General features: G+C 49.6%; 1 protein-coding gene across 1 annotated transcript; it reads right to left on the reverse strand.

Moving 5' to 3' along the window:
* Nucleotides 1-2,286: 2,286 nt before the first annotated feature.
* Nucleotides 2,287-10,583, reverse strand: Unc5cl (unc-5 family C-terminal like). Its single transcript, XM_028766652.1, has 8 exons — nucleotides 10,165-10,583; nucleotides 9,409-9,709; nucleotides 7,826-8,088; nucleotides 7,068-7,169; nucleotides 6,888-6,955; nucleotides 5,992-6,092; nucleotides 5,480-5,593; nucleotides 2,287-3,303 (listed from the first exon to the last, which is right to left on the reverse strand). The coding sequence occupies exons 1-8, from the start codon at nucleotides 10,547-10,549 to the stop codon at nucleotides 3,078-3,080; spliced, it is 1,560 nt and encodes a 519-aa protein (XP_028622485.1). The 5' UTR covers nucleotides 10,550-10,583; the 3' UTR covers nucleotides 2,287-3,077.
* Between the last annotated feature and the right edge of the window lie 6,744 nt (nucleotides 10,584-17,327).

Consider the following 17,327-nt stretch of genomic DNA (forward strand, 5'->3'; position numbering starts at 1 on the left):
TCTCTCTCTCTCTCTCTCTCTCTCTCTCATACACACACACACACACACACAAATTAATTTAAAATAGTAAAACTTTAAAATCTTTTAACTATGCCACTGATTTTTGAAGGACTGCATGTGGGAATGATAACATCCTGGACATATTAAATTTAACAAAATATATTATCCAAATTGATGGCCCATACTGCTCTTTACATTAAATTTTTATTACACTCATTTGTGGGGCAGGAAGTCACATTTGTACCACAGTACATGTGTGAAGGTCAGAGGATAACCTGCTGGAATCTCTGTTCTCTCCTTCCCCAAGCTGGGTCCTAGGTGAACCTCTTCTATTATTGCTTTGTTTCAAGGGTGAAAAGGCCCCACCCAAGTCAGCTCCAAAGTGAGGGCTAATCACTAAGTCTTCTGATACCTATTAGGGCACACCCTTTCTTGACTTTAGCTACCATAAATATATATTAGTCCAGTGAGAACCTGTCCTCTCTACAGGAGTCACACAGCCTGCACCTGCCCCAGGACACCCACGCAGCCATTTTCCAGTCCTAGAAATGCATTCTGAGAAACTGGCCTGGGCAGTCTGTGATTGATTAATCTTGGTTGTCAAGTTGACTGGATCTGGAATAGACTCCAAGGCAATCTTTGGGCACACCTATGAGGGGTTGGCTTTGATTTTCTTATTTGAAGTGGGAAAGACCTACTACATGTTCAGGGGGTGAGAGTCATCGTCCAGTGGCAGCTCCAATAAAAAGAAAAACCAAAAGGAAAGGCTTTGCCTTTTGCCTGCTTGCCTTCACTTTGGCTGACAAGTTTATCAACTCTGTTGCTGCTGGGGTGGCTGCAGCTCTTCATTGATATCAAAACCCGGATTCCCTTGTCCTTCTTCCGGCTTCCAATGGGGATTGAAGTGGCTCTCCCGGAATCATCTAGACCTCTGACACAAATTGGGACTGATTAGGAGCCCAACCATATGCACTAAACAACTATCAGGTTCTCAAGTCTCCTCGGTGAGAAGGCAGCCATGTTGAATTTTTCAGATCATATTATGTAAGCCAATCCAAGAAACATTCTTTTAAAGTATATACATCCCTGTTAGTTCCGTTAAACTGATAGTTCTGTTTCTCTAATGAACCCTAACACAAGCCAGAAAGCACTCTCTCCTATGATGGATAACAGGACTCCCACAATCACCCTCTCCTGTAACCCCCGTGGCTTCAGTGTGCAACATAAAATCAATTGTTCCAGAAAGGACTCCAACAATGCCTTTGATTGGCCTGCAGGGCAGAGAAGAAGCTAAGGCAGCTGGAGGGGAGGAAAGTACCCTTCAATGGCCAATTCTGAGCCAGACCACCCACTTGGACAGGCCAGGAGTGGAGTGAGGAGTAAGAGAAAATCAGGGCCAAGGGGGACAAGTGTGGCTTGCAGAAGAAGGAGGAAACATACGCCCCAAATCTGAAGGCTTGCTTCAAGAATGGGGAACGAGCTTCCTGAGTGACCAGCCTGTTTTCATTCCAGAAGTGCAAACTGCAAAACGCTCATCCATATGATTTTATGATCCAAAGCCACTGGGGGACTAGAGAGACGGCTCAGTGGTTAGAATCACATACTGCTCTTCCAGAGGACCCAGAGTTCAGTTCCCAGCACCCAAGCCAGGAGGTTCATAACCTCCTGTCATTCCATCTCCAGGGGATCCAACAGCCTCTTCTGCCCTCCACTGACACCTGTGCTCACACACACACACACACACATATCCACACATAACATAACTGAAAATTAAAAACTCAGACCTATGTCCAAATTTATCAATCTTAGCAAAACACAGTTATGAAGAAAGGCATTTTCATATCTAATAATTAATATTGCTCACCATTTGGAAGTATTAAAATTTTTAATTAAATATGGAAGTTAATTTTTATTATCTCCAAAGAGACTGTCTACCTTTGGACAAATGAATAAAACTATCGCTAAGCAAGGGTATTAGTAGCCAGAACTGCTGGCTGGATCAGGGTGGGGTGGGGGTCCTTTAACCCCTAGTTTTTAATCCTGACCCTAAGGAGGGATCTCGATCTGTGAGGGAAATATCTCCACTCTTTCACTCCTGGAATAGCCGAGGCTCTTTCAGTAGCCTTGAAATGCATAGCATTTGCTCAGACACTTGCCTGAGGGAGTGACTGGATATTTTTTTCCCTAATAAAGAAACACGAAGATGGGATTCCATAACTAGATAGAGACGAAGCAATAAAAAGGCTGACTCTGAGACAGGAAGAGGCAGCCAGAGACATAACGCTCTCCGCTGGAGGTGGAGAGGCACAGAGCGCGAATCCTGAGGCTTCTCAGCTTCACAAGTGATGAGAGAAACAATGGCTGAGAAGGAAAACAAGCTGTGAGCTGCATGTGAAGAGATGAAGGGAGAGCAGACCAAAGAGAGCAGAGCCTTGAACCCGCTGCCACCTATTCCTTCCAGCAACGAGGTGAGCTCCTTAACGCATTCCTGTGCGCCCACCTTATTCCCTGGGCCCCTCAAACATCTCCCCCAAGATCCTTTCTAGAGACTTCTCTTTGCTCCAACCCACCTCTGCGCCCTCCATTCTCAACAAAGTTACACACCCACAACATCCCTTAACCATGGGGAGACACTGTCTAGAATCTTGCTCTCAGCTGGCTGGTTGTACATCTCCATTTGGCAGAAAAGACTCTAGGGCAAGTTCAAAGAAGCCGACGTTCCTCATGATCCCAGCTTGGTGCTGAGACTCGGTGCTCCATGAATATTTGTGGACCGAGCAGTCTCTGAGGTATGCCCGCGGGGCCACCTGGACGTCCATGAGAAAATTAAATAGTATCTCGGAAGCTGGCTTGGCTGTGGCCATATCCCAGACTCCCGCGCCCCCTACCGACCAACAAGGAAACTGCACGCAGGACAAAGTAGGCCGGCAGGATTCTGATGCAGGGCAGATAACAAGGCTGTCTGGCCTCATTGGGGGTTCCAGCTCGGTCCACCCGTGTCTGCTGCATTGATCCTGAGCTCCAAGACATGTCGTGGCACGGTCTCTTGAGGCACCCTGCACGGCCGCGGAGTCTGCTTAGAGTTTCTCATCCAGCTCTTCTAGGTCATGGTTCTCCCAGGTACCTCCGTGCAACCTGGCAGGGCTGCCCCGGGGAGTCCGGTTCAGGTAGTTCTGGATGGCAGAGGCGCAGTCCAGCCGCTCCATGGAGGTCATGAGGTAGTGCAGCTCCTGTAGGCTGCCATTCTGTTCCTCGAACAATTCCAGAATGGCCGCGGCAGGGCTGCGCTGGCAGGACAAGAACCTGTCTCCAAGGGACAGTAGCGTGGTGAGAGGAGAGCGGAGACCTCAGGAGCAGTATTAGACCCACTCTGCACCTCTACACCCAACCCCTGAGCTCCGCTCCTGCTAGCCTTGCCTACCTCCCAGGAAGGGTGGGACTTTGCAAGCTGAGAGGAGCCTGCGCTCTGCTCCTCTTAAGCCAGCCTGAGTAGTAGACTAAAGCAGGCTTGAGCAAGCCATGGGGAGCAAGGCAGTTAGCAGCACACCTCCATGGCCTTTGCATCAGCGCGCGCACAGAAACACACACACACACACACAGCCCAGTTCCTCCCTTGAGTTCCTGTCCTGATTTCCCTTCAAAATGGACTATCGCCACCGATAAGCAAATAAACCCTTTCCTTCCCAAGTTGCTTTCGGTCATGGTGCTTTATCACCGCAATAGAAAGCAAACTGAGACAAGTGTTAGCTAAAAATTTCACACTCGAAAACCATGAACATTAAAAAAACAAACAAACTCATGCTTTAAGTATGCTTATGATTTTGTGCTGGATCACGTTCATAGTTTCTATGACGACCCTCCATTGTCTGGGAACCTTCCAGAGGCCCTTTCACTTAGCAGCCAATCTACAACTCCTGACAGCCTCTTTCATCCACCACCCGGTGATGTCCCTGCCTTTCTGACCCGCCCTCTCCTCCTCTCATCCTAACCCTCCTGTCCCTGGCCCATCTCTAACCTAGTTTGCACAGTCTGCCCCTCCATTCTGCACCCCAGCTGCTCCCCACAGCTAGAGCATCCTCTATGGCTTCCTCTCTGACATCCTTTCTTACTATCAATCCCGAAGCCCTCTGGTTATTTTTTTTTCTTCTTTTTCAACTGTCTTTGCCTCTCTTTTCAGTGTTCTGCAATACTGAACACACACAGGGGACACAAGGAATGTTTGCTGTTATTCTCAAGTTCTCAGAGTCCCTTGTTATCGATCATTTGTGCTCCTAGGAGGTGAAAAACCTATTTCACTCTTGGATCCAGGCACATAGACAGGTACTTGACAAGTGTTTAAATCTCTTCTGCTTCCAAGGTCTGGCGCCAGCTCATCTCTGACGACTGCATTCACAGCCTGGACTCTAGGACCTAGCACAGAATGGTTCTGCTACCGATCCCTTTGTGAGCTCCTTGGCAGGAGCCCCAGCTGCATTGCCTCCGTGATTGCTAACACCTACTGTGCTAACAAGCGACAGGCTTCCTGCTACACACTGTACACACAGCAGCCTATAATCTTTTTTCCCATGCCTTGGGCCACAATGTGGCAAGCTAGTTCCAGGGACTTGTATAGTTCCTTGTGAAATATTTATTGCACCCCTACTATGAGATACACCTCATATAATTGATCTTATGCTGAAAGAATGGGCTAGGAGTCCTGAGGAGATGGCGAGGTGTTCTAAATTCTCCAGAGGCACCCAGGGCCCTCCTTCAACCGTGAGGCTGCCACTACTTTTTCTCTTTCACTTTCAAAATCACAGAACAGACACAGAGGTGTGTGAGTTGGAAACCGACTTCCACAGACAACATACAAACGGTGTCCATTCTACCCCTACCCAAGGAATGAACTGGGAACAAGGAGCTTGGTCAAGCTCAGACATACAAACAGTGGACTTTTACACCACTGCCCCAAATAATCCCTGAGACTCTTACAAAGACTGGAATCTTGTGTCTGCCAGTTCCCATCAGTCCTGAACTTGAACAATGACTAAAATAAAACTGTCTCTGGAATAGAGAACTGAGACCCTGAGGGTGATGTGGGAACAAGTCACCTTCCCCAGTCCCTGAGAGAATCTACCTGTCTTCTGGTCTTTGTCTTGTGACTAAATTGTAAGACAGTGAGATAAGAAATTAGAGTCTTTCTCTCCCCAGTTTGGCTAAATGGGACATAACTTTTTATCAATTTCTGTTTCTCAACTTCTTTGAAAATACAGGGGAAAGAGGTGGCCAGTATGCAGACCTTCGTGTCTGGTGACAGTCACTCTGGACCTTGAAGATGTAGAAGTGACAGAAAGAGCTGTCCTAAAGGGACTCTGGAGGGACTCAGTTGCTGTTCACTTTCAAGTCTCCTCCTTGTCCCTAGTCCAGCTTCCAGGACGTTGGAAAGCTGCCCCACCCCAGCCTACCTTTGATCTCCACTACGGATGTACTTGCTGCTTACCGGATTTTCATGCCACAGAGTCCCAGGTGGGAGGCCAGTTTGCGCCAGTCGTTCCCAGTGACACTGTTGGGCTCCAACAACATCTGCAGCTGCTCAAAGAGCTCTGGGGGCAGCCTGAGGCAGGGAATCAGATGTTTACAGAAGGAAGGTTCCAAGCTCAAGGACAGACAGTTCCATCTGTTGCCAAATAGTCATGAGGTCCTGAATTCAGTATCAGCACCCATATGAACAGTCTAGTGTGGTGGCACGCACTTGTGACTCAGCCATGGGGGAGAGGGAGACCGTTAGATTTCTGGGGCTTGCTGGCCACCTAGAGCTCCAAGTTTATCACACCCAAGATTCACCTCTGGCTTCCATGTGCCTCCACACTCCCACGTAAAAGACACACACACACACACACACACACACACACACACAAAGAGATCCAGTCACTCTCCCATCCTCTCTACCTACTGGTGCTGAGACAGGATTGGCAAACAACCCTAGGCAGCAGCCAAAGCCACTTTACTCACCTGTTGCACAGGGGTGGCTGGGAGACAGGAGGGGGGACCGCCCAGGTCTCCTCCTCTGATGCCTGGAATCTGAGGATCTCCATGTATTTGGTTTCCAAGCCCTAAATCACCAACAGGGATAGGGAACACACTTGAGGCGTTGTGAGAAACTCCTCCTCTTAGCCTCTCTCCGTTCCTGCAACCTGTCACCAGAAGATACAGCCCCCTCCTCCCCACCCAGCACCCTGGACCTCTGCCTCCCAGACTCCAGAACCCCATAGTCAGACTGAGGTTCACCCCTGAGGACAATAAAACCACACACAGTACATCTTATGTTGGCAGAATACAGAAGACACAGGCTACCACCCGGTAACACAGCCTGACCACCAGCTGTCCTCCCCAAACAACAGTGTGCGGCTGCCTGCCCTCGTCTTGCAACACGATACTCTGGTTTTCCAAACACTCTCAAACCTGACGTGTTCATCTCTTCCCCGAGACTGTGGGAGGGAGGCAGGAAGGGTGGGAAGGAGAAGGAAATATCTATGCCCGCCCCATCCACCTGTTCAAGCTCTCCTTCCTAGTCACCCCCTGATAGATGGAGCGGTCACCTTGGAGGAGGCCTGGTCTCCAGATGCCCCCTAGCTGTTCTAAGTTGGAAGAAAGAGTTAATGTAGGATTTGGGCCTTTTTAACCTTCTGATGCATTTATCCATCCATACAAAGGGCTCAGGGATGGAGGGTAGCAAGGGCGCCAGCTGGTCTAAGTCCTTCAAAGACGTGGCATGGTAGCTCTAAGACAAATGTCCTCTTTAGCGACTTTGTTTTCTAATTAGGACCCTACCCTGTATGAACCGGACCCATCCCCCTTCCTAGACCTTCCAAGGCCCTGCCCTTCCTCTATGCCTCTGCGCAACTCACATCCTGGAAGGTGTGCATGGTGACAATGATCTCATTGGTTAATCCCGAGCACTCTTCATTCCCATTGGCTAAAAAGAGAAGCAAGATGGGTGAGCAAGAATAAGACTCAGGGTAGGGCTGCAGAGCAGGGTGGCTAGGAGGGGGGCGGGGGACAGGAACGGAACAGGGACCCCGACCTACCTGCCTTTCTCCGGAAGCAAAAAGAACGGAAGGGGCACTTTCCATGCCAGATGTGGAGATGCGGAACCAGCTGGCTACTGCTGTCATCCACGTTCTCCCAGCCTGGGGAGAGGACAGAGCAGAGGGCCTTAGAGTGTAAGGCCTTCCACAGGTCCTTAATGGAGGTTGTGGGAGGTATGAGGATGGCTGAAACCGATGGAAATCGGTGAGCTTGAGGCGCACCTCAAAGTGGTTGTTTCTTTGGTTATGCTTCTATACTGCTAGTGTTAGTATATATTATACTAGTAGTATACTCCGACGACAATGACGACGACACACGCACACGCACGCGCACAGCCCCTCAGTCTCCCTTCAGCCTCCCATCCTCTACCCAACTGCTTGAAACAGCGGAATATCCCCAGAAATGTGCCTGTCCACCACCATACAGAACATTCCAGGAACACTGCCAGCAGCTGGAGCTTTAAGAAAAAAGGTCCTGGCAGGCAGACGAACTCAGAACACAACTGCTAATCCAAGGTTCCTCTCACTTCCAGCCTCCCACCTAGCGTCCCTCTGTTCTGGGGTGGCTGGCTGGCAAGGCATGAGCGGGAGATAGAAGAAAGTGAACAAAGCCACGAAGTCCTCACGAGACCACTGGAAACCCATGTCCAGGAAATAAACTTGGGTTTTCTGGATTTCCTGGAAGGCTAGAGGGGGGCTCTGAACCTCCCTCTCATCCAGTTTCCTATCCCTCAGCCCCTGGGGCCCACTCCCCTCACCCTCAGAGATGTATTTGAGCTTCAGGCACTGGTCTGCTCTGGCCCCGGTGAAGTCAAAGAGCTGGCACGGCCCGCGCATGCGTCCTCCGTGAGGCTGTTCATTGGTGATAGCCCACTGCAGGGCGCAGGGAGTATTGTTCAGGAAGTAGACGCGCAGCTGCAAGTGTGTCTGCCCTGGTGCCAGTGGGGAGCAGAACATCGCCAGCTGCAGCCACTTGCGGGCTGTCTGGCCCAGGGGCGCCTCCAGAACACAGGTGTAGAGACTGCGGAGGGAGACGGTGGCAGAGATCTTAGGCATAGGCCCAGGAGGGCCGGGATCCCAAGGTGCTCACTACCAGGCGCTTGTCATGTCTGTGTGGGTGAGGAGACTACTCCAAACAGGCATAGTGGGAGGACCAAGTGAGGGACAGAGTGGCTTAGAGGGTCAAGAAATGAGTGGACCATGAGGACTGTGACGTTCATACTGTCATCTTGACAGGCTCTAGAATCACCTCGGGGACAAATCTCTGGGAATATCGGTAAGGGAGTTTCTCACTTGAGCTACAGAGGTGGGAAGACCCACCCTGATGTACAGGATGGGATTCCTGGACTGAGGGTGGGGGGAAGCAAATGGAATAGCAAGATTCGTCTCTTTCTCCAATGCTTGACTGAAGGGGCCACGTGACCAGCTGCCTCAAACTCCTGCCACGGTGGTTAACTGTACCCTTGCAATGGGAACCAGACTATCCATTCCTTTCTGAAGTTGGTTGTGTCCGGTCCGTTGTCACCACAGTAAAGAACATTACTAATACAGTGACTGCCACCTCCTGGAGAGGAGAGCCCGTGTGCGTTATCTGGCAGTGGAAACAAAGCAGTCACAGGGTCTCCGTGATTTGAATGGGCTGCACGTGGTTCTCCTCTAGTCAATGGATGATGAGGAATCTGGGAAGCAGGGAACCTAAGAGCCTACGAAATGGAGGACAGACACGACATGAGCCTGAAGCGAACAAGCTACCCTTTAAGAGTTTAGAGACAGTCCTGAAGAGAGGCACAGGGTAAAGAGAAGCAGCGCGAAGGCAGACGTGGAAGTGGGACAAATTCACTACAGGAGTGTCCAACCTTTTGACGTTGAGGCACACTGATGTCATCCACAAAGTCACACTCAAGAACCATGCAACTGAGTTGCAAAAAAAGAAAGAAAAGAAGTCTCCTAATGTTTTAGGCAAGTCTACTATTTTGTGTTGGGTCGGGTTTGTAGATATCCAGGCCTGTGAGTTGTGGGTTGCACATGTTTCCTAGACAGAGGGATGTGTTGAATGACGTGCTCCATGGCACTGAGTCAGCAATGGGACACAGTCTCAGATGGGGTTTTGATAACAGGACTATTATAAACATTAGAACAGTGGGCTCAGAGAGGGACACCACAGGTCTAAGCCCATCAAAGCATCCTGAATGAATGCAGGGGCAGGCAGTTCTGACCCGAAGACAGGAAGGAAGCAGACAGAGAGAAAAGACACTGTCAGAAAGAGACATAGAACAAGAGGACCAGCCAATGGGAACAGTCAGAGACACACAGGAGGACAGGCCAACGGACAGAGGCCCACCTGAAGTGAGAGAGCAGGATACAACACTCGTCTCTGGAGATATGAGTCCCCGGCTGACCCAGGGGCCTCCAGTCCTTGGCATCCAGCAAGGAGGTGTTGCTGCTATAGGCACAGACTTGATTGGGCTGCTGGGCGCAGTGCTTAAACGTGAGGGTACAAGGCTTCAGGAAAGAGGCCCCATGAGGCCCACAGGCCACCACAGGACTCACTAGTCCCTGTCTGTGAGACAGTGACGGGGCATCTGTCAGATCCCACACCAGAACCAAGGACACCCTCTCCTGGCGACCCACAGTCACAGCACCTGGAGAGACAAAGGACAGAGATGTGTCTAGCAAGTAGAAGTCTTCTGCCCCTTGAAAGAGACCAGTCACAGTGGGTACAGAATCAGAGCCCAGAGCCCAGCAGAACGCTGAGAGTTGGTATGGAATGAGGAAGCCGACCATGAGCTAACTTGGGGAACAATTCCAAAGCAGTCATCTGTTTCCTGCCAAGGCCATAGCTACTTGTATGGGGACTTGTGTGACTACGAACCACAGGTTTCCTACTTTTGCTTGGAGAATTTTCACCGCCCCCCCGCCCCCCCAAAAAAAAATGTGTGGAGACTCATCTTTGGAGACACCATCTTTGGAATCAAAAAAAGCTAAACTATAAATACAGTTTTCCACGTTCCAAAGTTGTCTGTGGGTGGAGCTCAGGTGGGTACCTCACCTGCTGTCTGAAGAAGGCCTTGCCCAGGAGGAGGCTGGGAGTGGTTACCTGGCGGAATAAGCAGGGAGATGCCTGTGTCCTGTAGCATCAGACATCCACCGCGGTGATCCACCTCTCGAGCAGAAAACACCAAGAGTTTATGCATCAGCTGGCGAGTGACGGTCTGGCCCCGGGTGGGCGTGTGGAGCTCCTGGTAGAACGCAGCCGCCTCCGGTAGTGTGGGGGCTGGGCACTGCCTTGGGAGCTCATATTGTGGCAATGGAATGGATGGGGACACTGGCTCCTCTGGGTCATCCGGCTTCTGGCAGGCCCCTGGCAGCCACTGACAACAGTGCCATCGAAGACACTGAACTAGGAGGAGAGCACTGGCCACAGGGATCCCCACCAACAGGAGGAATTGGAAAGGTTGGACAAAACTCTCCTGGGGGCTCATCCGCCTGGTCACTCAATGCTGCTGGCTCTCCTGCACCTCTACAGCAGCCAAGGTCAAGGGCCAGGAGGGAAAGTGGTTAGAGTCAGTGGGGCTGGCCTTAGTCTTTTTAATTTATGGAGGCCAAGGCTAAACTACCTGCAAAAATGCCCCTCCCCTTTCTTTCCCCTTCCCCCATTCATACACACACACACACACACACACACACACATACACACACACTCAAGAGCCTTCCAGAGCTAGGCATGGTGGTACACATCTCTAATTCCAACTCTTATGAGGCAGGAAGATTTGGAGTTCAAGGCTAGCCTGGGCTACAAACTGAGACATTGTCTCGAAAATAAAGAGCTTCCCACAGTCCTCCATGACCTAGTTACAGCAAAGTAAATCTTAGGGCATAAAGAACGAGCATTCAGAGTTAGAAGACAGGAGTTCAAAGCCTGCCAGTCACTGTATCTGTTATGCTTGTCCTATCTCTTAGTTTACTCCAGTGTCTTCACTTGTCCGAATATCTGCTTCTGAGTCAGTAGCAATCGGAGGCCAGCCTGAGCTACATATCATCTCAGAGACAAAACCCCTCTTTGTCTATGAATACTCATAAAAAAAAAGTATCTGTAAGGGAAAAAAGCAACCTCCAATCTAGTGACTGTAAAATACACAAATAGGCTGAGGGAATAGCTTAGGGGTAGAGGGTTCTGGAAACACAAGAGCTTCAGTCTCGGTAACATGTGAAGAAAGTACAAAGTACACTGTGTGTGAGAGAGAAGGGGGAGAGGGAGAGACAGAGAAATAATATTTGTATTTAATCCAACATATTTAAATGTTACTTTGGCAGCTGTGGGTATGAACTCCAAAGTCTGCACACTCGGTTCTGCAGCGACTCCTGTCCTATCCAGAGTCTGGAAGGATACAACCCCGGCCTGTTCTATTGATCATCACTGAAAATCGAGACAATGGGAGAATACAGGAATGAATTCTAGCAATCTCTGTATTACTTGGATTTCTCGCCGCAGGCATGTCCTCTGTGTAAGCTTTATGATCGTGTGTGTGTGTGTGTGTGTGTGTGTGTGTGTGTGTATGCAGGAGACCATGCCTGTGAAAGTCAGGGGTCAGTCTTAGAAACCATTCTTCAGGAGCCATCTACCTCAGGTTTCTGGGTTTTTTGTTTTGTTTTGTTTTTTTGTTTTGTTTTGTTGATTTTTCGAGACAGGGTTTCTCTGTATAGCCCTGGCTGTCCTGGAACTCACTCTGTAGACCAGGCTGGCCTCGAACTCAGAAATCCACCTGCCTCTGCCTCCCAAGTGTTGGGATTAAAGGCGTGCGCCACCACCGCCCGGCCAGGTTTTTCTTTTTAAGATGTATTTTTATCGTTTTTAATTACATATAGGTAGGTGTGTGGGGGTATGGGGGTGTGTGTGGGTGTGTGTGTTCACGAGTACATGTAGCATACATGAGTGCAGTGGTTAGAGAGGCCAGAGGCATCAGATTCCCCTGGATCTGGAATTACAGGCAATTGTGAGCTACCTGACATGGGTGCTGGGAACCAAACTCTGGACCTCTGGAAAAGCAGCAAGTGCTCTTAACCACTGAGCCACCTCTCCAGACTCCACCTTTTTTGTTTGTTTGATTGGTTGGTTTGGGTTTTTATTTATTTATTTACTTACTTAATGTACATGGGTGTTTTGTTTGCATGTATGTCTGCACACCAGAAGAGGGAATAAGATCCCATGGGAGTACAGTCAGTTATCGGTGGTTAGGAGCCACCTTTTGGGTACTGAGAATTGAACTCATGACTCAGGCAATGCTCTTAACTGCTGTACCATCTCTCCAGTCCCTGGGTTGGGCTTCTTTGTTTTGCTTGTTTTTTTGAGACAGGTTCTCTCACAAGGACTTGGAGCTCACCCAGGAGGCTTGGATGGATGGCTATAATCCCCAGGGATCCACTCATCACCCCGTCTCCAGTTCTGTGGGTAACCAGGGATCCAACTCAGTTCTCATATTTGCACAGGAAGCACGCTGCCGCTTGGGCTATCTCCCCAGTCTGGGTAGAGGGAGACGTGAAGTCCCAGGACTTTGCACATCCTAAGCAAGTTCTCTGTTACTCAGTTCTAAGTCCAGTCTGATGATTCCTTCTCGAACTTATTGAAGGTGGGAGGAAAAAAAAATATTCTTCCTGGCAATTAATACGGTTGGAGGTCATGTAAGAAACACCTGTAGGTGATAAAGCACTATCCAGTTGTGTGTTTATATATGCCCCTCCTTCTGCGGGAAAGGTCCGAAGGTAGCTCCCAGGAATACGCTCAGTACAGCATGATCAGCAAAAGCTAAAAGTGGAAGCAAAAAAGAGAAAAAGAGGAAGAAGGGGGAAAAAAGGCGGGGCCTACAGCGAGGCTGAACTGAGGTGAGCCAAAAGCGCATGCTCACTGAGGGCTCACCCGATAACCTATCAGTAGTAGCCATTGGAAGTTTAGGACTTTCTGGTACCCCACCCCCCACCACCACCACCCCGCCCCGTATACATGTCAGCTCCCCCCTGCATCTGTTTCCACCCCTTCTATCTCCTCCTTGAACTCTGTTCATTCCTAACACCCCCACACTCAGGTGGAACTGGGCTCTCCATGCCCTGAGCATTCTGGCCCGTGGCTTTGGCTCCTTTCAGCCCCGATGATGCCTCAGCCTTCGGGTGGTTTACAACCTCTCTGCTGTCAATCGGTCTGAGACGCTCTTCCTTATGCATTGTCACACCAGCTTTCTCACTACAATGAGCATTTTTCTGATCACCAGCTGCGTATAAGGCACCACGGGAGGCTCCAAAAGTGCCAGCGATGTCTTGTTCAGTCCCGGAGGAGCTGCTGAAGGAATGCAATTCCTCCATCTGGCAGCTGGATTCCTGGAGACATGATGTCCTCCTTCATAGGAGGCTTCTGTCATTCATCGGATTACGCACTAGCTGGAAAACCTTCCGATACCCCCTTCCTCTCCACCAGTCAGTCACCTAAAGCTAAGCTTAGACATTTCGTTCCCTCCTGAAGACCTAAATGACTTCTCTCCCTTCCCAGCCCCTTCCCAACAGGGGCAGACACTCCCCTGTCTTCCTGATGGGCAGATGTTCCACTGTGTCATCATCCTCATGGAGGATCCGGAAGGGACCTGTTTCCCCTGCACCCTTATCAAAAACATGTACAGTAGATGGGACTTTGCTCACTTTACCTTGAAACACAACCTAGAGTCCAGAGCCTCAGCCTTCTTCAGCCAGGCAGTCTGCAAGGACGCAGGTAAATGAGGCAAGCTGGCAGTGATCGGGGCCAACTTAGTTAAGGAGGCAAGCTCTCCCTTAATCCGAAAACCTGTCACCACTTTCACTATTGATAATCGTTACAACTATAAAAACTGTAATAGTCACGGCTTGGCTCGAATCATCCTCACATGGGCCTCTGAGATGGTGCCATTTGTGTCTTTGTTATACAGATAAGGAAGCTGAGGGGTTTCAGCCAGCTGCACGGATGAGGGAGGATTGTTAAGGAGCCACTGCAGATGTACAGGGGTAATTGCCTCCTTTGTTCCTAGGTCACTTTGTTCAGAGAGAGAGAGAGAGAGAGAGAGAGGGAGAGAGAGAGAGAGAGAGAGAGAGAGAGAGAGAGAGAGAGATTGGGTGAGAAAAGAACAGAAGTGAAGAAAGTTCTGCTTTGGGATACTAGCACTTGGGAGGCTGAGGCAGGAGGATTAAGAGTTTGAGGACATATAATGAGACTGTGTCTCAAAGGAAGTCAGAAAGGAAGGAAGGCAGGAAGGAAGAAAGGAAGGCAGGAAGGAAGGCAAGCAGGCAGGCAGGAAGGCAGGAAGGTAGGAAAGAAGGAAGGGAGGAAGGAAGGAAGGAAGGCAAGCAGGCAGGCAGGAAGGCAGGAAAGAAGGAAGGAAGGAAAAGAAAGGGGCTAGAGATGGCTCAATGGTTAGAACGCTGCCTGCTCTTTCAGAGCACGAGTTTGATTCCTAGCGCATACATGAGGGCCCATGACCATCCGTAACTCCAGTCCCAAATGATCTGACCTCTTCTGGTCTCTGTACGCACTACATAATCATGGTAACACACACACAGGCAAAACACTCATACACATAAAAAATAAGTAAAAACAAAAAAGTGAGAAATAGAAGAAGGAAGAAGGGAAGACATGGAAGGGGACAGAAGGAGAAAGATGAAAAAGAGGAAAAGAAACAGAGGGGAGGGGGAAGAAGAGGTGGAGAGGGAGGGGGAGAAGGAAGAGGAGGGGAAACTAGGAGGAACTTAATGGAATAAAGGCATCTCTGGGTCCCATGGCAAGTGATGACATTTTGTGCCTGCCCACTAGGGTTTCAGTGGCAGGGAGGGGTGGATACAAGAGAATGAAATGGGAGGAACTACTCTGTTACTATAACAACAGCCTTCTCAGGGCCTCTAAAGACCAGAGTCCAAATACCCTCCAGCCCATTGGGCCATGTCCCCTTGCCCAGCTGCCCCACCTGGAAAGTTAGTGTATACCTCTCCAAGCTCCCCGGGCCTCTCAAGGGAGCATGCTCATCTCTCTGTCCTGAAGCAGCTTAACTCTTCCCCAGCCTGAGCCTGGGGTCCAGCTGATCACTCTGCCAGACTATCTTAGCCCTCACCCCATTCCCTGCTCTGATTCCAAGAAGGGAAAAGAGCCAGAGTTTAGGTAGGGGACTAGTCCACAGCTCTACGAATTCACTGGCTTCTCCAACTCCTTGCAGGACTCCTCAGAACACAATTCTTCCAACTCATCTGTCTCCAGTGTCCAGAGCATTTTGGGTAGCATTTCCCCTAAACAGGGGACTTTAGAATTCTGTCGTTGCCTGTCTTCAGAACAAAGATCCAGATTCCTGCTGCAAAGATCTGTTTATATTTGCACGCACTCAACCCTCCCTACCTTCCTGGTTCTCACCACACCTCCCGATAGACTTCCAAGTGCTTTTCAAAGGCGGTAGTAAGTACCAGCCTGACCTAGGCTTGGCGGCACAAGACAGTAATCCCAGCTACCCGGCAGGCTGAAGGAGGAGGATCACAAGTTCAAAGCTTGCCTGAAAGTACAGAGAGAATTCAAGACCATCCTGGGCAATGTTGTGACCCTGTCTTAAAAAGTAAGGACCCAGCATGGTGGAGCACACTTTTAATCTCAGCACCTGAAAGGCAGAGGCAGGCAGATCTCTCTGAGTTTGAAGCCAGCCTGGTCTACATAGTGAGTTCCAGGCCAGCCAGGGCTACATAGAGAGACCCTGTCTCAAACAAACAAACAAACAAACAGAAACAAAAAGTTAAAAGAAGACTGGGGCTGTAGCCCAGTGGTAGAACACTTGTCTCATACACCCAAGTCTCTAGGTTCAAACCACAGTACCAAGAAACACATACACACAGACACATACAAACACACACACACACACACTCACCAAGCCACGCATAGTTCATGGCCACTATTCATGAGTACATTATACATTTTCACCAAACACAGTATCATCCCCCTGCTCCTGACACCAGTCAGAATTGGCCCTTCCTCGAGACCCCCTTCCTTCTCTCTCACCCCACAAGGCTCATCCCTGGCTCTTCCCTGGACCCCATAGTATGTGCTTTCCTTTGCAACAGCCCCAGATGGTACTTGCCTTAATGTCGACTTGCTACCCACTAGGCCCGTCCAGAAGCAATAGTTCCCCCTCTAAGAAACAGAGAGGTCTGCCAGACCAGTCTCCAGGCCAGCAGACAAGTAGGCGTGGGCGGGGAATCCAGGTAGGTGTGGCCTGCCACTTCCCGACAAAGTCCTGCCTCCTGGTCATGCTGGGGGTGAGGGAGAGCTGGGAGGCGGAGAATGTCTTTGTCTATTGGCCAAGTCCAGGTGAAGCTAGCTCAAGAGTAGCAGAGGATGCCAGAAGTCAGTACACTTCCAGGGCAGGTCTGGGCGGGAGGAGGAAGGCAGCTTTGGTGCAGGTCTTGCATCTAGAAACCCTCTTGTCACAGTGCCCTCTGCTGGTGAGCGGCCGTCCCTACCAAAGGCAGTATGGCAGAAGACTAGGGAACGGAACCTTTGCCAGAGTTCGTCAGCCGACTGTGACCTGCACAGGACTCGCCTGGTAATCTTGTCACCCACCTGGTCTCTGCTGTCTGAGTTCTGTCTGGCTCTTCAGCGCCCAGTCATCTTTCCATGTGCTCTTGCGCTGACTCCATATCTTGGCTTTTGTGAGAAGTGCTTCAATAAACATGGGAATGCAGAAAGAAAAAAAAAATCCTGGGAAGAGCGGGGAGCTGAGGGGTGGGGAGATACTGATCAATAGATTATACTTTAACAGAAAGAATAAATCCTGGTGCTCTGCAGGACTGCCATACAACAATGTGTCTATGATTAACCACGGAGTTCCTTCCATTTTGAAACAGTTACAAAACAAGATTTTGACTGTTCTCACAATTCCAATGATAACGTTCAAGGAAATTAATATACTAATTGATTTGATCATTACAAAGTGGATCCGCATATTAAGACATCGTGCATTATACCCAACAAGTTTGTAGTTACTCAGCAAATCAAAGATAAAATGCAATTTTTAATATTTCTTCATTTTTATGTATGTGTCTGTGTGAGTGAATGTCATCTGTACATGGGAGCCTTCAGAGACCAGAAGAGGGCATCAGATCCCCGGGAGCTGGAGTTCCAGGCAGCTGTTAGCCACCTGATGTGGAAACTGAGTCCGGGTCCTCTGCAAGAGCCGCAAACGAGATTAAATGCACACTTAATTACTAAATTGT

This window comes from Grammomys surdaster, unplaced genomic scaffold (genome assembly GCF_004785775.1).
Source record: "Grammomys surdaster isolate TR1022 unplaced genomic scaffold, NIH_TR_1.0 169, whole genome shotgun sequence".
Classification (NCBI taxonomy): domain Eukaryota; kingdom Metazoa; phylum Chordata; class Mammalia; order Rodentia; family Muridae; genus Grammomys; species Grammomys surdaster.